The sequence below is a fragment of the Theropithecus gelada genome, chromosome 10 (assembly GCF_003255815.1).
Source record: "Theropithecus gelada isolate Dixy chromosome 10, Tgel_1.0, whole genome shotgun sequence".
NCBI classification, from domain to species: domain Eukaryota; kingdom Metazoa; phylum Chordata; class Mammalia; order Primates; family Cercopithecidae; genus Theropithecus; species Theropithecus gelada.
The window spans coordinates 12,952,868-12,978,064 of record NC_037678.1 but is presented as its reverse complement, the minus strand read 5'-3'; the positions used below and the strand labels follow the sequence as shown (position 1 = coordinate 12,978,064).

The following is a 25,197-nucleotide window of genomic DNA, read 5'->3' as shown; positions in this document are numbered from 1 at the left end:
TTTTCTTTTTTTTTTTTTTTTTTTGAGACAGGTTTTTGCTCTTGTCACCCAGGCTGGAGTGCAGTGGCACAATCTCGGCTCACTGCAACCTCCTCCTCCCGGGTTCAAGTGATTCTTCTGCCTCAGCCTCCTGAGTGGCTGGGATTACAGGTGTGCACCACCACACCCAGCTAATTTTGTATTTTTAGTAGAGACAGGCTTTCACCATGTTGGCCAGGCCGATCTCGAACTCCTGACCTCAGGTGATCCGCCCACGTCGGCCTCTCAAAGTGTTGGGATTACAGGCGTGAGCCACTCATCCGCCCACATCGGCCTCTCAAGGTATTGGAATTACGGGCGTGAGCCACTGCGCCCAGCCTGGTGAGGTAAATGATGTTATTGCCAGAGTGGCAGGGTGGAGCCTTACCCTGTTGTGAAACACCTCCCTCCCTCTCTAGGTGTTCTCCCCAACTGGCTGCAAGGGAGGGTATTGCCCTTGGATAGAATTAAGAGGGCCGAGGGTCAGGGGCCAAGGGCCGAGGAGGTCGGTCGGATCTCCTTGGACCTGGAGGCCCTGGCTTTCAGCCAGATGCAGGGGGAGAAAGATGATGTCTCATGATGCCAGCGCTTCCTCTTCACTGGCGTCGGACCCGGGAAGAGTCCAGAATCAGCTTCTCTGACCTCACTCCCACTCACATGTCTCTGACACTTGAAGGACTTCCTGTTTTAGGGTCTTCCCGCTGGGTGTCATTGAATGGGCAGTGATTCTCTAACTTTAGACTGGTGTTCCCCAGCTTTTGGGGACTCGGAGGCAGAGTAGACAGTTACCCTTACCCCTGGCGTGGGGAGGGTCATATTCGTGGTATCCCCAGGAGGTCACCAGGGTCTTCGTTTTTCTGAAGGACTGGAGGGTCTTGTGGAGCTCCTGGGACAGAGATCTAGATCCAGAGAGAATGTTCGTCCTTCTGATCTCAGTTCAGCTCTGAGAGCCCTCCCAGAGAGCAGCTCCCAAGGGCTCCAGAGTCCTCCGAGAGCCCTCTGGGAGAGCAGCCCCCAACCCGCTAGGCTTTCTGCACTTCTCCTTGCTTTGCTTTGCTCTGTAACATTTCGCAACAGTCTGCAGTACTGCTGGGTTTGTTAATCTCAGTATTCATTGTTTCTCTTGCTGGGCAGTGAACTTCAGGAGGGCAGGATTTTGTCTGTTCACTGCTGGAGCCCCAGCACCCAGAATACTTAAATCTGAGTTGGATGAATGGCTGCCAGCCACTGGGATTCCAGGGCTTTGGGCCCCCTGCCATAACATATGGCCCAGGGCAGGCGTCACATGCTGGGTCAGTCCCCAGCCTCCTGTTCACACATCCTTCTCTGTTCTACCTCCTGGGCTGTCCTTCCACACCCTCAGCTCAGTGCTTAGGCTTGGGCAGAACTGGCTGGGAAGGGGTGATAGTTAGAGGTGGGGTGTGGAGAAATGAAGATCGGGCTCTGGCTGTCCCCATGGCCTTCCCATGCAAAAAGTATTTTGTCATCCAAAATCCATATTTCAGCAGGTGCAGTGGCTCATGCCTGTAATCCCAGCACTTTGGGTGGCCGAGGTGGGTGGATCATTTGAGGTCAGGAGTTCGAGACCAGCCTGACCAACATGGTGAAACCCTGTCTCTACCAAAAATACAAAAAAATTAGCCAGGCATGGTGGTGGACACCTGTAATCCCAGCTACTCTTAGGAGTCTGAAGCAGGAGAATCGCTTGAACCCAGGAGGCAGAGATTGCAGTGAGCCAAGATCTCGCCATTTTACTCCAGCCTGGGCGACAGAGGGAGACTCCTTCTCAAAACAAAACAAAAAAAATCCAGCAGGTGGCTCACACCAGTAATCCCAACACTTTGGGAGGCCGGGGTGGGCTGATCACAAGGTCAGGAGATCGAGACCGTCCTGGCTAACATAGTGAAACCCCATCTCTACTAAAAATACAAAAACATTAGCTGGGCGTGGTGGCGGGCACCTGTAGTCCCAGCTACTCGGGAGGCTGAGGCAGGAGAATGGCGTGAACCTGGGAGGCCGAGCTTGCAGTGAGCTGAGATCGCACCACTCACTCCAGCCTAGGCAACAGCACGAGACTCTGTCTCAAAAAAAAAAAAAAAATCCATATTTCATTCCAACTTTACAAGATGGGGAAATCGAGGTTCAGGGAAGCATGTAACCTAGATTGTTGTTTAACCAGTATTGGGGGTTAAAGGGGTGACCATCCGGTCGTGTTCACACCCACTTCATGTAGACCTGTTGGCCCTCTTTCCTTGCCACTACCCATTTCTGGATTCAGACTTCCCCAGAACCTCACCCCTTGCCTGCCCTCAGCTGACTGCTCATTCATTCATTCATTTGCCAAGGGGAGACAGGTGTGGACATGAGTGGCTGGGATGCAGTGCCATAGCAGGCTGGGGGACATGAGAGAACCGATCCAGCACTGCTACCCCCCTGGGCAGGAGTACAGGATTAGGGAAGGGGACACCGGAGCCACTCCCAAGGGAATGAAGGCTTTCTGAACCTGTTGTGATGGTAAGACCCATACTCCTTACTGAGGCCCCTCATTCTCTGCCTCGTGCAGCTACCCACATCTTTCCTGCCCATGCAGCCACGTGCGGGTCAGAGGTGGACCAGCTCCAGCCTGGGTGACTCCTGGCCCCTGCTTGTGTGTTGCCTCTTCCAGGCAGTCTCCCTAACCCCAAACTGAACTGAGTCCCCTCCCCTGTGTTTCTGCAGCTCCTTGGCTTCCCTCTGTCACACTTTATTGAGAACCTAGCTTCCCTTAGCACACTTCCCGGCTACACGGCTCCTTGAGGGCGGGACTCTGATTTTTTTCTCCCTTACTTCTGGATCTCCTCTGAGCATAAATTCCATGAGAATTATGGAGACACTGTTCTCAGCAGAATCAGAGGAGATGGGGCTGGCCTGATGGGTCCAGCTGCAGGGGTGGGGGGAATGGGGAGGTGGGAAAGAGCCCTGACCATAGTCTCTAAAAGTGGGGCCCTTAGGAGAGCAGCTGTGCTCATCTGTCTGTTTACACCCGCGCTCAGGTCTTGAGGCTGTCTGGGCAGGAAGGCAAGGGGAGAGCTTTCCCACGTGCTCAGTCGCACTCCCCTCCCACTCCTGACCACACCTTTGTCAGGGTCAGGAGCGGAAGAGCAGGAATCCCACTGCCAGGCCACAGTGACCCCAGCTCTCCTCTTCCAGATAGAGCCACGAACCCCCTGAACAAGGAGCTTGACTGGGCCAGCATCAACGGCTTCTGCGAGCAGCTCAACGAGGACTTTGAGGGGTAGGTAGCCGGCCCCGCTTGTTTGCACTGCCCTGCACTCTCCAGAACCCAGTCTCGGGTACAGAGGCCTGAGTGGGTGGACACCCGGTTTTCATTCTGAACATACTCACAAAGTGATGAGGATAAGGTCACTTGGTACTGAATGCTGTTTGGGTGTCACTCTCTGGGGTGGGCCTTGCTGGTTCCATGTAACAGGTAAAGAAATCAAGGCTCAGAGGACTCAGATCTGCCCCCACATCTCACAGGGAGAAAATGCTAGTCCTGAGCTTGGTAAGACCCAGGCCTGCTGGACCCGCAGCCAGTGCTTTGTGGGGAAGGGCCCCCCAGAGGGAGAACTGCGTGTTCCCCAACTGGGAGGAGGCCAGTAGGTCCTTTCCTCAAGGAAGAACCAGAACTTCCTGTGTTAGAATCACCTAGAATGTTGGCCAGGCACAGTGGCTCATGCCTATAGTACCAGCACTTTGGAAGGCCGAGGTGGGCGGATTACTTGAGGTTGGGAGTTTGAGACGAGCCTGGTCAACATGGTGACACCCCGTCTCTACTAAAAATGCAAAAATTAGCTGGACATAGTGGTGCATGCCTGTAATCCCAGCTACTCAGGAGGCTGAAGCAGGAGAATTGATTGAACCCAAGAGACAGAGATTGCAATGAGCCGAGATTGCGCCACTGCCCTCCAGCCTGGGCAGCAGAATGAGATTCTGTCTCAAAAAACAAAACAAAGAATTACCTAGAATACTTGTGAGAAATGTACATTCTTAGCCAGGCATGGTGGCGCACATCTGTAATCTCAGTTACTGGGAAGGCCAAGGCGGGAGGATCCCTTGAGGCTACCCTGGGCAACATAGCAAGACCTCATCTCTTAAAAAATTTTTAAAAAAAGGGCCGGGCGCGGTGGCTCATGCCTGTAATCGCAGCACTTTGGGAGGCCTAGACAGGCGGATCACGAGGTCAGGAGATCGAGACCATCCTGGCTAACACGGTGAAACCCTGTTTCTACTAAAAATACAAAAATTAGCCGGGAGCGGTGGCGGTGCCTGTAGTCCCAGCTACATGGGAGGCTGAGGCAGGAGAATGGCAGGAACCCGGGAGGCGGAGATTGCATTGAGTGGAGATCGCGCCACTGCACTCCAGCCTGGGCGACAGAGAGAGACTCCATCTCAAAATAAATAAATAAATAAATAGATAGGCCGGGTGCGTTGGCTCATGCCTATAATCCCAGCACTTTGGGAGGCCAAGGCAGGCGGATTACCTGAGGTTGGGAGTTCAAGACCAGCCTTACCAACATGGAGAAACCCTGTCTCTACTAAAAATACAAAAAAAATTAGTCGGGCATGGTGGTGCCTGCCTGTAATCCCAGCTACTTGGCAGGCTAAGGCAGGAGAATCACTTGAATTCCGGAGGTAGAGGTTGCAGTGAGCCGAGATCGTGCCATTGCACTTTAGCCTGGGCGATGAAGTGAAACTCCATCTCAAAAATAAATAAATAAATAAATAAATAATAAAAAATAAGGCCAGGCGTGGTGGCTCATGCCTATAATCCCAGCACTGTGAGAGGCTGAGGCGGGCGGATCATGAGGCCAAGAGATCGAGACCATCCTGGCCAACACGGTGAAACCCCGTCTCTACTGAAAATACAAAAATTAGCAGAGTGTGGTGGTATGTGCCTGTAGTCTCAGCTACTTGGGAGGCTGAGGCAGGAGAATCACTTGAACCCGGGAAGCCGAGGTTGCAGTGAGTCGAGATTGCACCAGTGCACTCCAGTATGGTGACGGGGTGAGACTCCATCTCAAAAAAATAAATAAATGCCCATTCTTGGGCTGCCCCCAAACTCAACTCTCCAGTGGGGGGTTGGGAGTGGACAGTCTTTTTTTTTTTTTTTTTGAGACAGAGTCTTCCTCTGTCGCCCAGGCTGGAGTGCAGTGGCGCCATCTTGGCTCACTGCAAGCTGTGCCTCCCAGGTTCATGCCGTTCTGCCTCAGCCTCCCGAGCAGCTGGGACTACAGGCACCTGCCACCATGCCTGGCTAATTTTTTTGTATTTTTTAGTAGAGACGAGGTTTCACCGTGTTAGCCAGGATGGTCTCAATCTCCTGACCTCATGATCTGCCCGCCTCGGCCTCCCAAAGTGCTGGGATTACAGGCGTGAGCCACTGCGCCTGGCCAGGAGTGGACATTCTTAGTGGCCTCCCTTGGTGATACTAAAGTTTCGGGACCACAGACAGTGGTATGTGTGTGCTTTGGAGTCATGTTGCTTGGGTATGAGTCCCGTCCCCTCTCTTAGCTGAGCAACCTTGGGTGAGTGGTTGTCTCCGAGAGTCAGTTTCTTCACACTTGAAGGAACTTCCCACGGTGAGGTGGGAATGACAGTGCTGCCTGCCTTATGCAGCTTAGGCAGGAAAGTGCATGTGAGCCTCCTCACACGTGACCAGTTCAGCACATGTGAGCTCTTGCCGTCGATGGCAATGGGTCTTTTACAGTCTGGTAGATGAATGTCACCACCTCCACCATGAAGCTGCTCTGATTTGCCACAACAGAACATCCTTTGCCATCTTGAGTTCCTGGGGAACTGTGTCAGCCCGTCTCTCGTAGCATATTGTACTTGTCTCTATGGCAAGCCAAGCCAAGGACGTGACACGTCAGAGTTCTTAGGCCAGCCCAGGAGCTGAGCTCACACCTTTTGAAGGTCCCCGCCTGCACTCTCTGCCTGGCCCCGCCTTGCCACAATCCCAGGCCGTATCTGATCTGGAGGGGGAGCTGGGCCTTTGCATATGCCTGCAGAAACCTTGGAGGGCCGAAGTCTCAGCGGCAGGCTGGAGTGGTGACCCTCCCCTAGGGTGACCAGGGCTCCTTGGAGGAGGGCTGCAGTCCCGGCGGGCTGGGGTCACGGCCCTCCCCTAGGGTGACCGGGACTCCGTGGCGACTCTGGCTCTGTGTTGTTCCTCCCACCCAGGCCTCCACTCGCCACCCGACTGCTGGCCCACAAGATCCAGTCCCCGCAGGAGTGGGAGGCGATCCAGGCCTTGACGGTGAGAATCCAGGCCATCCGTCCCCGGCCATGTGATGACACCAAGGGAGGCCAAGACTGAAGTTCTTGGGGTCCATAAGGCTCTTCAGAGCCCAAGAGAGTTGTGCTAAGATGGCCCAGGATAGAGGTCCGGGCCCGCCCCAAGGGTCCCACCACAGCCAGCAGGCTGGCCTCCCACCCCAGCATCCATACACATAGGCCTCTTGCTGAGCAAAGGCCCTCTACGGTCATCTGGTCCAGGGGTTCCTTGCTTCAGCTGCACATCGGCTGCCTTTCAAGGAAGCGTATTTAACACATGGAATCAGGGCTCCACCCAGACCTGCCAAGGCCACACTCCTGGAGTATCTGCATCCAGAGATCTGCACGTTTGTAAAGCTAAGGGGTGGCGCTTGGGCTCAGGCCTGAGGTTTCGCATCTGTTCAATAGCAGAGGAGAGAGGGGTGTACGTCTGTGGCCTCCAGCATGGGCCACATACCAACCCACCATAAAGCAAAGCTGATTTTAAGTGGTGGTAGAGAAACAGTTTCTCTCTTTTTTTTTTTTTTTTGACGTGGAGTCTCACTCTGTCACCCAGGCTGGAATGCAGTGGCGCGATTTTGGCTCACTGCAAGCTCCTCCTCCTGGGTTCACGCCTTTCTCCTGCCTCAGCCTCCCCAGTAGCTGGGACTACAGGCGCCCGCCACCTCGCCCAGCTAGTTTTTTGTATTTTTTTTTTTAGTAGAGACGGGGTTTCACAGTGTTAGTCAGGATGGTCTCGATCTCCTGACCTCGTGATCCACCCGTCTCTGCCTCCCAGAGTGCTGGGATTACAGGTTTAAGCCACCGCGCCCAGCCAACAGTTTCTCTTTTAGTACTTATGTGTTTAATTGGGTGCAGTGGCTTATACCTGTAATTTCAGCACTTTGGGAGGCAAAGGCAGGAGGCTTGCCTGAGGCAAGGAGTTCAAAGCTACAGTGAGCTATGATTGTGCCACTGTACTCCAGCCTGGACAACAGAGTGAGACCCTGTCTCTAAATAATAATCATTATTGTTATATATTTGTTTTAACATTTTCTTGAGTATAACTAGTCCGATGATTTCATAGATATACCTTAGGATGAGGCCAAGGTAGACGTTGCTCATATAAGGTTTTTTTAAAAAAGGAAAAATAGGCCAGGCACAGTGGCTCACGCCTGTAATACCAGCACTTTGGGAGGCCGAGGCGGGCGGATCACCTGAGGTCGGGAGTTCGAGATCAGCCTGACCAACATGGAGAAACCCCGTGTCTACTAAAAATACAAAATTAGCCAGGAGTAGTGGCGGGTGCCTATAATCTCAGCCACTCGGGAGGCTGAGGCAGGAGAATCACTTGAACTCAGGAGGCAGATGTTACAGTGAGCCGAGATCATGCCATTGCATTCCAGCCTGGATAACAAGAGTAAAACTCTGTCTCAAAAAAAAAAAGGAAAAATAGTAAGAAAATAATGTACAGTTGGTACTCAGATGTGGGGCCTAAGCTATGAACGGGACTAGAGCATCGCTACAGGTTGGGCATTGCTGGGCACTGCAGGTCACCTGACCCTATCTCTCAAGGGGGTGATGATCAGTCCCAGAGGCCGCTGTGACTCAGAATCTTCCATCCTCACAAGCCGTTCCCTCCCTTCTGAATGCCCACCCATGGGCTTCTGGCCCCTGGCCAAGGCATGGGAGGGAGGCCGTGGCCTCTGATGCTCCTGGGCGTCCCCTCCCATCCCCCATCCCTGCACAGGTGCTGGAAACATGCATGAAGAGCTGCGGCAAGCGGTTCCACGACGAAGTGGGCAAGTTCCGCTTTCTCAACGAGCTCATCAAGGTCGTGTCTCCCAAGGTTGGTGCCCCCAGCCCAAACTCAGACTTGCCCTATCAGATGTGGGGAGAGGAAAGGGGACCTTCAGACTGTGGAGCGACTTTTCCAGGGAGCCTCCTGCTGGGGTGTCACCTCAGCCCCCCATTAGAACTCAGACATAGGACAAACACAGATCCCTTCTCACAGTCCCCTCATACCTGATTCTGGGACAGCCTGGGGTCTCAGAGGAGTGTTTCCAGGCTGGCCAGGGGCGGGGCAGCCATGGAACTGCCCGGTGCTTAGGGAGAAATGATCCCAGGGAATACGTACAGCCGACAGATGGCTGTATGTGTCAGCGATCTCTGGCCTGAAATCACTCCCTGTGGACTTGGCCATAGCACCCTACCTGGTCTCTGGCAGGTTTCCCTGTCCCCACCACACAAGAGCACCCTCCCTGGACCTCAGCATCCAAGGCCACAGACCTGAGTGATGGAGCCTGCTGGCTCCAGATGGGCCATCATCCCCAGCTCAGCCCAAGGAATCTTCCCACAGACCGTGAACATTTCTTTTTTTTAAAGTTTTTTGGAGACAGAGTCTTCCTTTGTCACCCAGGCTGGAGTGCAGTGGCACGGTCTCTGCTCACCATAACCTCCGCCTCCTGGGTTCAAGCAATTCTCCTGCCTCAGCCTCCCAAGTAGCTGGGATTACAGGCGCACGCCACCATGCCCTGCTAATTTTTTATATTTTTAGTAGAGATGGGGTTTCACCATGTTGGCCAGGCTGGTCTAGAACTCCGGACCCCGTGATCCGCCTGCCGTGGCCTCCCAAAGTGCTGGAACTACAGGCATGAGCCACCATGCCCGGCCTACCTACCAGAAACTTTTTTTTTTTTTGGACAAGGAGTTTCACTCTTGTCACCCAGGCTGGAGTGTAATGGCACGATTTCAGCTCACTGCACCCTCCACCTCCCGGATTTGAGCTGTTCTCCTGCCTCATCCTCCCGAGTAGCTGCAATTATAGGCGCCCACCACCACGCCCAGCTAATTTTGTATTTTCAGTAGAGGCAGGGTTTCACCATATTGGTCAGCTGGTCTTGAACTCCTGACCTCATGATCCACCCGCGTTGGCTTCCCACAGTGCTGGGATTACAGACGTGAGCCACCGCCTCCGGCCTACTGTGAACATTTCTTAAGCTGTTTGAGTGACAACCCACCCCCTTGGCCCTTCTTTGCTCAGACCCATCCTTTGACCAGAGCTACTGAATGACCCATATGGCCTCCCATTCTCCTCCCAAGAGGGGACTCTGGTGTGAGAGCCACTTTCCCCAGCCCAGTTTGCTGGTAGGAAATGGGGAGTAGGCCCAGGGCCTCCCAGTTCCACCCTCACCCCTCCCTGGGCAGCCTGGAGGCCTCTGGCTCCTCCTTCCTGGGATGTCAAGGCTAAGTTCCCAGAGCCAACCATGAGCAGGCCTGTCCCTCATATCAGTTCTGTATCCTCACCATGGTGCCACCCAGCAGTGGGGAAACAGACACTGAGGGCTGACCCAGCTAATAAGTGGCAGGGGTAGTAGGTGAACTCAGTCTACCCCAGGCTGGTTGGGTGGGGCTGTGAGGACCCTGTAGGTCAGAGGGCTTCCCGGGGAGTCCTGGGGAGGCAGTAGGGTGTGGACAGGGCTTGAGGCTGAAGTGAGTAGGGCCGGGCAGTATCAAAGGCCTCCCTACTGTGTCCCTGAAGTATCTGGGCTCTCGGACATCGGAGAAGGTGAAAAACAAGATCTTGGAGCTCCTCTACAGCTGGACAGTGGGCCTGCCCGAGGAGGTGAAAATCGCAGAGGCCTACCAGATGCTAAAGAAGCAGGGTGAGGCACACAGGGTCGGGGGGTGACCAGGGCCTGCCCTCCCCTCCCCCACCATGAGCTGGGGCTCCAGCAGCTTCAGGGGCTTCTGAGCCAGCAAGGCCATGGGTCTGTCCTTTAACTCCTGGAGAACATACAGGTAGTGTGGCCTTCTGTGCTCTGCCCGAGGCTAGCTTGGGTGGAAAGAAGGTGAGTTCGAATCAAGCTTCCCCTCAAAGAGTGGTCTCCAGGGAGTAGCCTCAAAATATGGGTCCCCAAACCATCTCCCCCAGGCAATTTTGATGGAGTAGGTAGGAGCAGGCCCAGGCCACCAAGAGTCCAGAACCAGCGTGCTGGCAACAGACTGACCTCCCTCTTCTGTCCTGCCCTTGCCTGCCCCCGTCCCCGTGTCACCCCTACCCCTGGGCCTGGGACATATTGACAGCCTTTCTGACACTCATCTAATCCAGGAATTGTGAAGTCCGACCCCAAGCTTCCAGATGACACTACCTTTCCCCTTCCTCCTCCACGGCCCAAGAATGTGATCTTTGAAGATGAGGAGAAATCCAAGGTGAGACTCCAAGGAGGCACACTGGGGACTCCAAGCCCAGGTTGGGGTCCGTGGGTTCTGGCCCCTAGCTGCTCTGGCATCAGCTGTTGGAACAGAGGCACACACTGAGCCCAGGCATCGTTGTGGATGATGGGTGCTGTTTACTGGGCACTTGATGTGTGCTGAGTGTGTCCCATACAGCATCCCCACGTTTAATAAATAGGAGTGTGTCTAGTGTCCCTGGAGTTTGTTTGAGGGCATTTCATAGGTTGATCAGGAGTTTACATATCTCTACGTATTTTGACCTTTTCAATAAGAATTTTACTAATTTTTTGTTAATGTTAATAAAATTAAAACTTGTGGGTGAAAAATTAACCAGCCCAGGAGGAGGTAAGATTAAAATAAAGAGGTTAAAGTTAAAGCTCCCCTCTCCCCAGTCCCAGCCCTAGCGCTGGAGGGTATCTACTGCTAAGGCTCTCGTACATTGTCCCAGAAAGGTTCTCAGCCATGGGGATATAAGGAGCAGCATTTGTTGATTACTTATTTCTGCCAGGCGCTGTGATGTGCACCTTACACGCAGTGTCTCCACTGGCCTGTGGCCACCCTATCAGATGTCAATAAATTCTCACCATTTCACAGAGAGCTTAAGTAACTTATTCATGTCCCACAGGCAGGAAGCAGGGAGCCATCATGTGACTCCAGTCTTCTGACCCCTGGCCCAGGTGTTGCCCTCACGGTCACATCCCTCTGTCTCTGCAGATGCTGGCCCGCCTGCTGAAGAGCTCCCATCCCGAAGACCTCCGCGCAGCCAATAAGCTCATCAAAGAGATGGTGCAGGAGGTAGCAGCTGAGCCTAGAGCACAGGGAGGAGGCGGGATGGGGGTATTGAGCTGGGCCACCGAGATGGGACTGTATGTGTCTTCACGTGGAAGGAGCCCTGCAGTGACCCAGGGCTGGCACAGCAGAGAAGCTGATGGCTGGGCGACCAGGGTGTGCAGGGAAGGATTCCTGGCAGCCTGGGTGACTTGCTCTGGATGGGCCTTTGGGAGGCTGGCTACCTCTTTGTCAAAAGTTAGAAACGAATTAGGCCTTAGTGTATTTTTAAAAATACATAAATATATGTAAGTATGTATATGTGTATGTATATGAGGAGATTTCTTTTGAGACAGGGACTCACTCTCTTGCCTAGGCGGGAGCACAGTGGCATGATCATGGCTCATTGCAGCCTCAACCTCCTGGGCTCAAGCAGTCCTCCTACCTCGGCCTCCCAGGCCTCTGGCACTAAATACATGTGCCACCACACCTGTATAATTTTTGTATTTTCTTTTTTGTGGAGAAGGGGTTTTGCCATGTTGCCCAGGCTGGTCTGGAACTCCTGGGCTCGAGCAATCTGCCTGCCTTGGCCTCCCAAAGTGCTGGGATTACAGGCATGGCCAAATGTTTAATTTTTAAGTAAATATACATATGTTGCCTGGGTGCCTGCTGAAACTTTTTTTTTTTAATTGAGACAGGATCTCATTCTGGAGTGCAGTGGCACGATCATGGCTCACTGCAGCCTTGACCTCCTGGGCTCAAGCCATCCTCCCACCTCAACCTCCCGAGTAGCTGGGACCAAAGGCACACGCTCCAACACCCAGCTAATTTTATTTTTTGTAGAGACAGCGTCTCCCTTTGTTGCCCAAGCTAGTCTCGAACTCCTGGACTCAATGTCCCTCCCATCTCAGACTCCCAAAGTGCTGAACAAAAAGTTTCAAAACTGGATGTGGTGGCTCATGTCTGTAATCCCAGCACTTTGGAGGCCAAGGTGGGAGGACAGCATGAGGCCACCTTTCACTCTGCAAAGGAGGGGCACGCACAGTAAGCAAAGGGGAAGGGGAAAGCCAGGCCACTCCCGACAGCAGCCTTTAAAGGCACGGGCTCCCCCATCTGCCAGGCACCAACACTGGAAGGGTCTTCGTGCTCGTTTCTAGGCTGTACCTGATGACCACAGAGGTCCCCTTCCACTGTAAAGTACAGGAACCTCCTTTGAAAGGGCAAACACAAGGAGGGCAAGAGTCACTGAGAACCACAGTGGAGGTGTAGGGCCCTGGCCTTCAGAAGCACCTGGTGAAGGGCTTGGAAACCCAGGTTCCTGGGCCATCTTGGGAGATCCTGATGAGCTTGTGCAGAGGCCTGGACACTGGGGGCTTCTTGGACCACAGTACCCTTCCTGGGCATGAGGGGCTTCTGGCAGGGCCTGCTGGAGCCCCACCCAGAGTCTGATCCCACAGTCACCCAGCTGTCAACCCGGATCCCAGCACACACACTCTCAAGTGGCAGGGGGCGGTGCCTTGTCCAGGCCAAAGATTCTCAGGGGCCCTTGGCCAATGTGTCCCCAGGACCAGAAGCGGATGGAGAAGATCTCGAAGCGGGTGAATGCCATCGAGGAGGTGAACAACAATGTGAAACTGCTCACGGAGATGGTGATGAGCCACAGCCAGGGCGGCGCAGCAGCCGGCAGCAGCGAGGACCTCATGAAGGTGCACCTGCCTCCCCGACTCCCCCACTCCCCGCCCACTCCACAGCCCACGCAGACCCTGACCCGCCCACCCTGCTGCCCTCAGGAACTGTACCAGCGCTGTGAGCGGATGCGGCCCACGCTGTTTCGACTAGCCAGCGACACAGAGGACAATGATGAGGCCTTAGGTGAGCCCGGGGCAGGTGCTGAGGTCAGGTCCCCCACTCTCCATCTCCTGCCCCGACCTCCCCCAGGCCTGCTAAGTATCTGCAGTTGGAAGGAGCCACCACCAGGGGGCCCCCCTTCTCCAGCACCGACCCTGGGTTTTTCCACTCTGAGGACACAGAGGAGGGGCCGCCTCGCTGTTGAGAGGCCCTGTGGGCCAGCCGCCTTAACAGGCACCTCATTTACTGCCCGCAGCTGCACAGGAGGCAGAACCATCCCCTTTTCACAACTGGGGTTAAGGGAGGAAAATGACTTGCCCAGATCACAGAGCAGAACCGTGGCAGAGCCGGGGGAGACGGAGGGCCATCTGCCCCTAGACCTTCCTCCCTGGTGAGGGCGAATGGAAGCTAAGAGTGCATCCCACGGCCCTGGGCAATTCCAGACCTGAGCCTGAAGGCTTCTGCCAGGGCCACATACCAGGTTCTTTTCCTTGATCTCTGCCCACGTGTCAACCTAGGCCACTTGGGCTGCGGTCTGGGTACCATCCACTCCCTCGTTAAGCAGGAGCCCCACCCAAAAGGCTCACTGCCCAGATTGCCCCACACCCTGGCACCCGGGCAGGCAGTGTTGCTGAGGGCCTCATTGGTGCCAGGCACTGTTCTAGGCCCTCAGGAATCTGGCACTGACCAAAGTTTGCAAAAGGCCAGGTACGGTGGTTCACACCTGTAATCCCAGCACTTTGGGGGCCAAGGTGGGAGGATTGCTTTAGGCCAGGAGTTCAAGACCAGCCTGGGCAACATAGACCCAGTCTCTATTTTAAATATATTTGTATTTAAAAAAAAAAAAAAAGGTTGACAAAAGCCTCCTTGTGGTAGTTTAGTGAGAGGAGACAGACAATAACCAAGTCCATGAGCACCGACAGTTTGTCACGGTGGTGACATGGAGGAAGGGAAGCAGGGAAGGGATGAGGTAGTGCAGGAGGGGTTTAGGACAGGCCGCCCTGAGGTGAGCCTTGGGTGAAGACCTGAAGGCAATAAGGGATGAAGCTGTGCAGAGATCCGGGGCAGCCAGAGAGCACAGCTGGAGTGGAGGCCTAGAGGCGGGAGCGGGCCCAGTATGTTAAGACAGCCCAAACAGTATGGCAGGGAGCGAATGAGGGGAGGGTGGGAGATGAGACCAGGGAGGTAGCGGAGGGCCGGAGCCTCAGCAGACAAGATGGGCTGTTCCCCTGCCCCTGCCCCTACCCCTTCCCCTCACACACAGGCTGTGATGGATGTGGGGTCCTCGTCTCCTGCCGCCCAGAGGCCCCCACAGTCCTTCAGCCTGGCCTCTCCCCTCCTGCCTGTTCCAGCGGAGATCCTGCAGGCCAATGACAACCTCACCCAGGTGATCAACCTGTATAAGCAGCTGGTGCGGGGTGAGGAGGTCAACGGTGATGCCACAGCCGGCTCCATCCCTGGTGAGAAAGTGGGGCAGGAGAGCTGGGAGGGCACCCATCAGGCTGGAGGGGCACAGAGATTGCAGGGTGGTGTGCTGTTCTCAGAGCTGCTGGAATGACTGCCAGGGTGACCCTGGCCCCTTAAGATGGGAAGGCCCCAGTGAGGGAGCTGGGGGTGAAGTCTGTGCCAAGCCTGCAGCTGTAGGGGAAGAATCTGGATGCTGCGGGGGGAGCTGAGGGTTTGGTGAGGACAGTCAGAAGAAGGCTTTCTTTGACAAATCTGGCACCTGTTGTATAGGGCTGGATGACACCCCCGAGGCTTTATTTATCAGAAAGTGGGAGGGGGTTTAGGAAAGTAAACATTACAGACTCAGTTCTAATAAGGGTAAGATAGGAGCCTTGGGGGGTCACAAAAGGGGTTAGAATTGGTTCTGTTAGGGAGAAGTGGGGATGGAGGTGCCACACGGAAGCAGCCAAGTTTCAGCAGGGCCTTAAGGATGGGTAGCAGTTGCCCAGTAGAGCTAAGAAGGAAATACATTCTGGACAGAAGTACCAACATATGCCAAAGAGAGGTCCTGTTGAGCAGCTTCCAGGCAGGGGCTGGTGTGGCCAGAGGCAGGAGGCTGGTGATAAAGCGTCAGGGTTAGGTGCTGCTCCCCCGCAACCCGTGGGCTCCAAAAGACACGTGTACACCCAGGACTTGCCAGCCTCTTCTTTCCCACCCCAGGGAGCACCTCAGCCCTGCTGGATCTCTCAGGCCTGGATCTCCCGCCTGCGGGCACCACCTACCCAGCCATGCCCACCCGCCCTGGCGAGCAGGCCAGCCCCGAGCAGCCCAGTGCCTCAGTTTCCCTGCTTGACGACGAGCTCATGTCTCTGGGTGAGGAAGGGGCCAGGCCTGGAGGAGGGCGGGCTCAGCAGCAGATGGGGCATGATCCCAGGGCGCACTCACAGCTAGCAGAATACCAGCACCATGTACCCCAGGTGTCAATCCTGTGGGGCACGTGGATGAGCATTAGGCCCACTTCACAACGGAGGAAACTGAGGCTCGGGGAAGTTAGGAGCTTGTGCGAGGCCACACAGCCAGAGGGTGAGGCTGGCAGCCTCTAAGCCAGCCTCAGATAAGCTAACCAGCATTCAGGCTCTGGCAGCCTGGGGGGAAACCAGGGGATTTCCCTGCAACAGGTTAGAGCCTGGAATTGGGAACTGTCTGGGCAAAAGTTCAGCAGTTTCTTCATCCACCAAGAGGAGAGGGAGGGTTCCACAGCACCCAGAGGCTCCAGAGAAACTAGCCAGAGCATGAGGGACTCGGTGATCCAAGTTGGTCCAGGGCCAGGCCTGCTGTTACTCCCAGGCAGGCTCAGGCTCACCCCGGGGAAGCAGCAAAGCGGTCCCAGCTGCCCAAACCACGTTTGGGTTTCAAGCGGCTCTCAGGGCAGCAGCCCTATCCGAGAGCTGAGATCAGAAGAGCCTCCTCCTGAGAGCCACTGAAGGGATGAAGAGCAGAAGTGTTAGGGCCCATCAAAGGAATCCTCAGGGATGTGTTGGAAGCCAAGAGTCAGACTGTGGTCTCCTGAGCCAGTTCTGAAGCAAAAACCAGACCCGAAGGCCTTGAAGAAGTTATGGGGGCCCGGGGTGTCCTAGGCGGGGTCTGCCTGGGTTCCAGGAGTGCTCCCTTAGGTGGTGCCCACTACTGCATTCTGTCGTGTGTTAGCTGGTCCTGTCTTAGGTGACCCTGTGTTAGGTGGCCCTGCCTTAGGTGACCCTGTCTTAGGTGGTCCTGTCTTAGGTGACCCTGTCTTAGGTGGTCCTGCCTTAGGTGACCCTGTCTTAGGTGACCCTGTCTTAGGTGGCCCTGTCTTAGGTGACCCTGTCTTAGGTGGCCCTGTCTTAGGTGACCCTCGCAGTCTCCGCAGGCAGGCACCGTTAATAGCTCCACTGCACGGCGATGAGGAAATGGCAGCATAGAAAGGCATGGTGGAGGCTGGGTGCGGGGGCTCACACCTGTCATCCCAGTACTTCGGGAGGCCAAAGCCGGCGGATCACGAGGTCAGGAGATCGAGACCATCCTGGCTAACATGGTGAAACCCCATCTCTACTAAAAATACAAAAAAATTAGCCGGGCGTGGTGGCAGGCACCTGTAGTCCCAGTTACTCAGGAGGCTGAGGCAGGAGAATGGCGTGAACCCAGGTGGCAGAGCTTGCAGTGAGCCGAGATCATACCACTGCACTCCAGCCTGGGCGACAGAGCGAGACTCCGTCTCCAAAAAAAAAAAAAGAAGAAGAAAGGCGCGGTGGCTCACGCTTGTAATCCCAGCACTTTGGGAGGCCGAGGCGGAGGGATCACTTGAGGTCAGGAGTTTGAAACTAGCCTGGCCAACATGGTGAAACCCCGTCTCTATTAAAAATACAAAATTAGGCCGGGCGTGGTGGCTCAAGCCTGTAATCCCAGCACTTTGGGAGGCCGAGACGGGCAGATCACAAGGTCAGGAGATCAAGACCATCCTGGCTAACACAGTGAAACCCCCGTCTCTACTAAAAAATACAAAAAAATTAGCCAGGCGAGGTGGCAGGTGCCTGTAGTCCCAGCTGCTCGGGAGGCTGAGGCAGGAGAATGGCGTGAACCTGGGAGGCGGAGCTTGCAGTGAGCCCAGATCGCGCCACTGCACTCCAGCCTGGGCGACAGACCAAGACTCCATCTCAAAAAAAAAAAAAAAAAAATTAGCTGGGCGTGGTGGCACATGCTTGTAATCCCAGCTACTGGAGAGGCTGAGGCAGGAAAATTGTTTGAACTGGGGAGGCGGAGGTTACAGTGAGCTGAGATGGCGCCACTGCACTCCAGCCTGGGTGACAGAGCAAGGCTGCATCTCACCAAAAAACAGAAAAAGAAAGGCTGGGTGACTTGTGCAGAAAGGACTCCAGGACTTGAGCTGGGCCCTGATCCTGAAGCCACACTCCAAGCTGCTAGCTGCTCTAACTCATTGTTCATAAGCAAGGAAAGGGAAGTGAGGACCCGGAGTGTGGAGGGAGAGCTGAAGGAGAAGGAGAGCTGAGGGGAAAGGAGGCCCAGTTGTGAGCTCCCTTTGTGAACCCAGCAGCCAGCATCCTCCCTGAAGCCGCTTACAAGCCCCATGCAGCTGCCCCCTCTTCATTCAGAGCCAAGGGTGACTGCAGGGAGAAGACCTTTACCCCGTTCTACAGAGAACAGGGTAAACGTCAAGGGACAGGAACGCTCATGCAAGATTTATCTTCTCCTGTGGAGCCAGCCCTGGGCAGCAGCTCCCTGAGGGGCAGTGGGTAGGGAAGTACTGCAGGGCCACCAGCCCCCAGCCAGCAGCTGCAGCAACACCTCCATGGGAGAAGCGAGGTGCGGCCGCACTTCCTGTCCCGCACTGCACTGGCACAGTCCTCAGCCACCAGCTTCCTTCTGGTTTCCTCTCAGAGGCAAAGCATGGGGACACAGGAGCCAGAAGTGCCAGGGCAACCTGCAGCCTGGGCCTGGGGAATGGAGGAGGCCCTGGGGCCACACAGGGGGCTGGTCCTCACTCTTCTTCACGGCAGGGGTGGGAGACAGGTTCCTGTCCGTCAAGGAGGGTGTTCAGGCAGCCTTAACCTCCCCCGTCTCAAGCGCGCCTCCCATCTCAGGCTCCTAAGTAGTTGGGACTATAGGTATGTGCCGCCACGCCCAGTTAATTTATTTTTTGTAGACACAGGGTTTCACCTGTGTTGGCCAGGCTGGTATTGCACTCCTGGCCTCAAGTGATCCACCCACCTCGGCTTCCAAAAATGCTGGGATGACAGGCATGAGCCGCTGCACCCACCTCTTTTTGGTTTTGAGATGGGGGTCTCACTGTATTGCTCAGGCTGGTCTCAAACTTCTGGCCTCGACTAATCCTCCCATCTCAGCCTCTCAAGTAGATGGGACCAGAGGCACTGGCTAATTTTTTTTCCTTTTATTCTTTTTTTTTTCTTTTTTTTTTTTTTTTTGAGACAGAGTCTTGCTCTATCACTCAGGCTGGAGTGTAGTGGCGTGATCTCGGCTCACTGCAACTTCTGCTTCCCAGGTTTGTGCCATTCTCCTGCCTCAGCCTCCCTAGTAGAGGGGACTACAGGCACCTGCCACCACACCCGGCTAAATTTTTTTTTTTTTTTTTGAGACGGAGTCTCGCTCTGTCGCCCAGGCTGGAGTGCAGTGGCCGGATCTCAGCTCACTGCAAGCTCCGCCTCCCGGGTTCACACCATTCTCCTGCCTCAGCCTCCCGAGTAGCTGGGACTACAGGTGCCCGCCACCTCGCCCGGCTAGTTTTTTTGTATTTTTTAGTAGAGACGGGGTTTCACCATGTTAGCCAGGATGGTCTCGATCTCCTGACCTCTTGATCCGCCCGTCTCAGCCTCCCAAAGTGCTGGGATTACGGGATTGAGTCACCGCGCCCGGCCTTTTTTTTTTTTTTTTTTTTTAGTGGAGACGGGGTTTCACCATGTTAACCATGTTAGCCAGGATGGTCTCAATCTCCTGACCTCATGATCCGCCCGCCTCGGCCTCCCAAAGTGCTGGGATTACAGGTGTAAGCCACCACGCCCGGCTATTTTCCTTTTATTCTTTAGAAATAGTCTCTGTGCTGCCTGGGCTTATCTCAAACCCCAGCTTCGGCTTCCCAAATAGCTGCGATTACAGACATTAGCCACTGCACCTGGCTGGTGTCTGCATTTTACAGCAGAGGCTGTTACCCCCCAAGATCACACAGCCAAGTGGCAGAGTTCTGTTCAAATGCTTGTAGTCAGGCCATGCTCTGTCCGAGTCCAGACTCTGCCACTTTCCAGCTGCGTGTTGTCGGGCAGGTTATTTACCAAGCCTGAGTCCATTTTCTTACCCCTAAAAGAGAGCTGAGAAGCTCACCCCTACCTTTGAAGGTTGTTTGAGGATTAAGCAAGACCAGCATCTGAAGGGCCTGACGCATCTAGAGCATCATCAATGTACTTTATCTCTGGCCTCTTAAGAAATGCATCTAGAAGATACCCACCTGTCACAGCTTCCTGGTACCTTTGCCTTGCCTGTCAGGTAGCACTTCGGTTTGGACCTCACGTTTTCAGGATTTGCTAGAAACAAGATCCCTTATCTTCTCTAGGTCAGATCTGGGGTGAACTTGGCGGACAGTATTCCAGGGCAGGCAGAGGTCAGGCTGGCTGGTGACCTGCTACCTCCTTCCCATCGGCAGCTAGTTCCAGGGCCATCCACAGGGCCCCCCAGCCCTCCATAGTACCAGTGAGCCTCACTGGCATGTGCCAGGGCCAACAGTGTCTTTTTTTTTTTTTTTTTTTTTTTTTTTTGAGACGGAGTCTGGCTTTGTCGCCCAGGCTGGAGTGCAGTGGCCGGATCTCAGCTCACTGCAAGCTCCGCCTCCCGGGTTTACACCATTCTCCTGCCTCAGCCTCCCGAGTAGCTGGGACTACAGGCGCCCGCCACTTCGCCCGGCTAGTTTTTTGTATTTTTAGTAGAGACGGGGTTTCATCGTGTTAGCCAGGATGGTCTCGATCTCCTGACCTCCTGATCCGCCCGTCTCGGCCTCCCAAAGTGCTGGGATTACAGGCTTGAGCCACCGCGCCCGGCCTGGCCAACAGTGTCTTAAGCATCACCCCCAGTCCAGTCCTGTCCTCGTATTCTTGGAGACACTGTGGCTTAGCCAGCACGGTGCCTAGCCCATGGTCATGCAGCAGGCGTCCCTCGAGTGGACCAGTGGTGGGCACAGAGCTGCTCTCTGCTTGCCTGGATGCATGAGGAGAGGAACCTCTTCTCCCTGCAGCCCAGCCCTGTTCTCTGCTGCCAGATGACAAGTGAAGATGAAAGTCCTGATGTCTGTTGTCTGTGTGCACAGTAGCTTTGGAGTGGCCTGGCCAGGAAGAGGGGAAGCGTGTGTGGGGTCAGCACAAGGGGCTGCCGGGATCTTGGTTTCTAGCTCTGCTCTGCTGCTGGTTCCCTCTGAGAGTGTGAGTTTCTCCCCTCTGTGCCGAGCGTCGGAAAGGGGCAGGGAGCCCCACGCCAGCACACATGGCCCCTCGGCTGTCTAGCGTCTGCAGGGTCAGCCCAGCTCCTTCACCTCTCTCCTGCTTTCCCCTCAGGCCTCAGTGACCCCACACCCCCTTCAGGCCTGAGCCTGGATGGTACCGGATGGAACAGCTTCCAGGTAGGAGGGGACTACAAACTAGCCTGGCCTGTCCCAGTCCCAGGGTCAGGGCAGCTGGGACAAGCAGCCTGGGGAAACTGAAAGGATGGGTGGGCTCTGCTCAAGGGCCCAGGACCAGGGGGTGGCCCAGGGACCTGGAGGCACCCACCCAGGGTAGAGGGCCTCTCCTTACCTCCAGCTGTGTCTTCACCACGTCTCAGCCTTGGGGCTGCAGCCCAGCCTTTGGGATTGGGATTGAGATGGGCACTCCCTCTTCCTTTCCCTTGAGGGTGACGGAGGCCCCTGGAATATAGAACCTCAACCAGACCCAGCCACCCTGCATCATGGACACGGGTGGTCTGGGGTCCTCACCTCTGTGACTGCTTTCCCAGATGTCATTTGCAGGGAGGACACTGAGCCTCAGGGCAGGATCAGGTGATGCTGACACCTCTCTAGACAGCCCCACCCCACCTGCATCCTTTTCCCCACAGTCGTCGGATGCCACTGAGCCCCCAGCCCCTGCTCTGGCCCAGGCCCCCAGTATGGAAAGCAGACCCCCAGCGCAGACATCCCTGCCAGCAAGCAGCGGTCTGGACGACCTAGACCTCCTGGGGAAGACCCTCCTGCAGCAGTCGCTGCCCCCGGAGTCCCAGCAAGTGCGGTGGTGAGGGCCCACCATGGCTGGCATGGGGTGGGGAGCACTTCCTGTTCCCACAAACCAGCAGCTTCTCCTGGGCTTGTCCAGGCCCAGCAGGGAGAGGCTCGTTGCTGTCTTATTCTATAAGCAGCAGATGCCAAGCACTGCACCTGCCTCTGGAAACACAGCAGTGCCCAAGGCAGACCTGGGCCCAGCTCACAGAGCACAGTTTATGAGACCTAGGCCCACTGGCCTGGCCTCCCCTCAGGCTTTCGCAGCTCCCTTGAGAAAGGCCCAGAAGGCCAGCAGAAGGGAGGACACTGGGCTGGAGTGAGCAGGTGGGGTACAGAGGGTAGGGAGAACAAGAGCTGCTCCTTCTAAAGGTAAGAAGACCCAAGGCCAGAGAGACAGCCACGTGTCAGGGACAGAGCCAGGAAGCCTAGCCTTTCCTGTGCCCCTGATCTCTCCATCACCAAAGAATCACTTCTTTTTCTTTTTTTGAGAGGGAGTCTCACCCTGTCCCAGGCTGGAGTGCAGTGGCATGATCTCGGCTCACTGCAACCTCCATCTCCCAAACTCAAGCGGTTCTCCTACATCAGCCTCCTGAGTAGCTGGGACCACAGGTGCGCGCTACCACGCCCAGCTAGTTTTTTGTATTTTTTATAGAGACTGGGTTTTGCCATGTTGCCCAGGCTGGTCTCAAACTCCTTAGCTCAAGTGATCTGCCCGCCTCAGCCTCCGAAAGTATTGGAATTACAGGCGTGAGCCACCACGCCTGGCCAAGAATCCCTTCTTAATGCACTGTCCCCCCATTAAGGGAGAAGCAGCAGCCAGCCCCCCGGCTCACACTCCGGGACCTGCAGAATAAGAGCAGCAGCTGCAGCTCCCCCAGCTCCAGCGCCACCAGCCTTCTCCACACCGTGTCCCCAGAGCCCCCCAAGCCTCCACAGCAGCCCATACCAACTGAGCTCTCACTGGCCAGCATCACTGTGCCCCTGGAGTCCATCAAGCCCAGTGAGTAGGGCTGGGGCAGGCTGGGCTGGGCTGGGTCAGCTTGCTGCCCTGTCAGGAGCTCTGTCTGGGGAAGCTGGTGGGAAAGCGGGGCTCCCCTGGCTCTGCCACTGGCCAACCAGTGGGGAGCTCTGAACAAGGCCCTGCCCTTCCCAGGAGTTAGTTTTCTTATCTGCCCCAGAGTAATCAGAGGACTGCTGTACAAACTCCAGCAAGAAGACCTCTAGGGAATGGACTCTGGGCCTCTCCCTCCCCAGGAAGGCAGGGCTTAGGACACAGAGAGGTTTGGGGTCTCCCCCAAATTACAGAACTGAACCATGATAAAGACCCAGATCCAAGGCTGGGCTTTTCCAGCCCCGGAGCCGTAGCGGGACCATGGCCCAGCCCCAGGCCCCGAGCAGACACATGAGGCCTGGTGGTCCTCAGATTGCCCTCTATGAGCTCCCTGTGACCAAAGACACTACCCCCGCAGTGTCTCCCAGCAGTGGGCAGAGCTGGCCCTTTCACCAGTAGGAGAACCCTGAGCTCAGAGAAGGGGAGTGAGGTCACACAGCGTGAGCCTCACCCTCGCCCAGAGTCCCTCACCCCAGCACTCCAGGCAGCAGCCACACAGCATTGGGGGAACCTGGGCTGTGATTCGGCTCTGGGGTGGGTGTCCTGCCTTCACTATCAGACTGGGGGTTCACCTGCCCTCTCTGGGCACTGCTCTGCACCGCTCTGTGCCCCTGGCTGCACTGCCGCCCATGGTCCAGGTAAGGCCCCAAGGGAGGGCTTTGCTCTTGTTGCCAGTACAGCAATCAGCTCCTGAGGTGAGCCAGGTGGGGGCTGGGGGCTGAGCGAATGTGCTCCAGCTCAGCTGTCCCATCTCCCTCCCATCTTCTCCCACAGGCAGCATCCTGCCCGTGACTGTGTATGACCAGCACGGCTTCCGCGTCCTCTTCCATTTTGCCCGTGACCCACTGCCAGGGCGCTCCGACGTGCTGGTGGTGGTAGTTTCCATGCTGAGCACCGCCCCCCAGCCCATCCGCAACATCGTGTTCCAGTCAGCTGTCCCCAAGGTGACAAGCCAAACAGGGCATGCTTCTGTCCTCTCAAGGCAGGGTGACATGGAGCTGGGTGGGGAGCCACCTGTCAGGGGACAGGTCTCCCTCCCTTCTTGCGTGTTCAGGGGGTAGAAGGGACCAGAAGGACTGGACCCCAGGACCCCCGGAGGGGAGCTGGCAGGCTGGGCCTGGTTCCTTGGAGCAGGGCAAGCAGCCAGGGCTAGCTGTGCCCATCCTGCTGTCTGCCTGCAGGTTATGAAGGTGAAGCTGCAGCCACCCTCCGGCACGGAGCTGCCGGCGTTTAACCCCATAGTCCACCCCTCAGCAATCACCCAAGTCCTGCTGCTTGCCAACCCCCAGAAGGTAAGGGGCCCTGAGGCGGTGCTGCAGGGTGGAGGCGGCCACTTCTCCTCCTCTGACCCCTCTGCCTTTGCCACCTCTTCCCCAGGAGAAGGTTCGCCTCCGCTACAAGCTCACCTTCACCATGGGCGACCAGACCTACAACGAGATGGGGGACGTGGACCAGTTCCCCGCACCCGAAACCTGGGGGAGCCTCTAGAACAGAGAGGGGCTGGGGAGAGGAAGGGGCAGAGGGACCGGTCACTGTCCAGCCTGGAGGGAGGCAGTGGTGGCCAAGGACACCTTTTGTTGCCCATGGCCATTCGCCCCCAGGCCTGGTGCTTCTCCCCACACCCTTGTAGCCCTCAAGTGACTCATCCCCCTCCTGCTCAGCCCTGCCCCTGCTGAGCCAAACCCAGTAGGAGGCTGGGCCTGGGTTTGCGCCACTGGGGTCTCCATCACCAGGACCTGGAGAGGGAGGGGCTGTGTAGCCTTGGAAGAACTTGGGGTCATGGGGAGGAAGCACAGCTGTCATGGAAGGGCCAGGACCTCAGGCCCAGCCCCAACCCCAGCTGGGGTGGGGTCTTCCCTGCCTGTGTCTTATGCCTTATGGGAAGGCCCAGCCATAACTCGGGGGCCATGCTGGAGCTGGGAACCAGCTCAGGCCTCCTCCATAGGAACCCAGTGACTGGGGGGGTGACGCCTACATCCCCAGCTGTTTGCACTCTGGTGTGTGGTTTGACTCTGCTTTTCTTCCGGATTGGCCCTATGGTCACAGCCACAGGGGACCAGGCTGGGGGAACCTCACCTGGCCCCTACTCCTCCTGGGGGTCTCCCTTTGCCATTGGGCCCCCTGAGGGACTGTGGGGGCTCAAGGGTAATGCCCGAGGCCATGGCCCCAGTGAGGGGCTGTGGGGCACCTAGAGTTCTCAGTGTGTCTCCTTCATTCATTGGCCTCTGCTGGGGCCTCCTATGGGTGTCTCACGTCTGTCTATCCATCTGTCCGTGGTCAGAAGTGGGGTCAGTGTGTGAGTGAGAGCAGGAGTATTTATGAAAATAAAACGTCGTTTTTCCTGGACCACCTGCTCTCGTGGCCCTTTGGAGGTTGAGGGAGACGGGAGGGGTTGAGTTCGGGGTCCCCAGGGCTGCCCTGTAGACCTCTCCACTTCCATCTTTGGAGGTCAGGCTGTGGGCCCCCTCCCCACCGCCCCCAGGCCCTGCACCGGAAGAGGCCCTGCAAAGGGGCCTGTGGCCAGTGCTGAGTCATTAGAGAGGGCGCTGGGCTGTGGCGGACCAGGACCGTCCCAGCTGGAAGTGGGCGACCGCCAGGGCCTGGCAGGAGCCCCAGCTGCTACAGACACTGAGGGGGAGGCCCCTGGCTGCTCACGACTTCCTCCTGCTAT

The 25,197-nt window shown here is 56.1% G+C and overlaps 1 protein-coding gene across 5 annotated transcripts in view; it reads left to right on the top strand.

Annotated features, from left to right (window-relative positions):
• GGA1 (golgi associated, gamma adaptin ear containing, ARF binding protein 1) overlaps positions 1-24,872 on the top strand; it is a 27,279-nt gene extending 2,407 nt beyond the window's left edge. Inside the window, exons 2-17 of one of the 5 annotated variants that reach the window (XM_025398739.1) lie at positions 3,208-3,292; positions 6,241-6,316; positions 8,063-8,161; positions 9,854-9,977; positions 10,424-10,524; positions 11,263-11,343; positions 12,882-13,022; positions 13,107-13,188; positions 14,517-14,624; positions 15,331-15,483; positions 20,721-20,785; positions 21,256-21,416; positions 22,219-22,415; positions 23,301-23,470; positions 23,708-23,818; positions 23,904-24,872. In XM_025398739.1, the coding sequence (XP_025254524.1) occupies positions 3,208-3,292; positions 6,241-6,316; positions 8,063-8,161; positions 9,854-9,977; positions 10,424-10,524; positions 11,263-11,343; positions 12,882-13,022; positions 13,107-13,188; positions 14,517-14,624; positions 15,331-15,483; positions 20,721-20,785; positions 21,256-21,416; positions 22,219-22,415; positions 23,301-23,470; positions 23,708-23,818; positions 23,904-24,014 (1,865 nt within the window). In that variant the 3' untranslated portion in view covers positions 24,015-24,872. Of the gene's footprint in view, positions 1-3,207; positions 3,293-6,240; positions 6,360-8,060; positions 8,162-9,853; positions 9,978-10,423; positions 10,525-11,262; positions 11,344-12,881; positions 13,023-13,106; positions 13,189-14,516; positions 14,625-15,330; positions 15,484-20,720; positions 20,786-21,255; positions 21,429-22,218; positions 22,416-23,300; positions 23,471-23,707; positions 23,819-23,903 lie in introns of all 5 variants that reach the window. The other 4 variants (XM_025398740.1, XM_025398738.1, XM_025398737.1 and 1 more) reach the window with 4 other exon arrangements.
• The last annotated feature ends 325 nt before the right edge of the window (positions 24,873-25,197 follow it).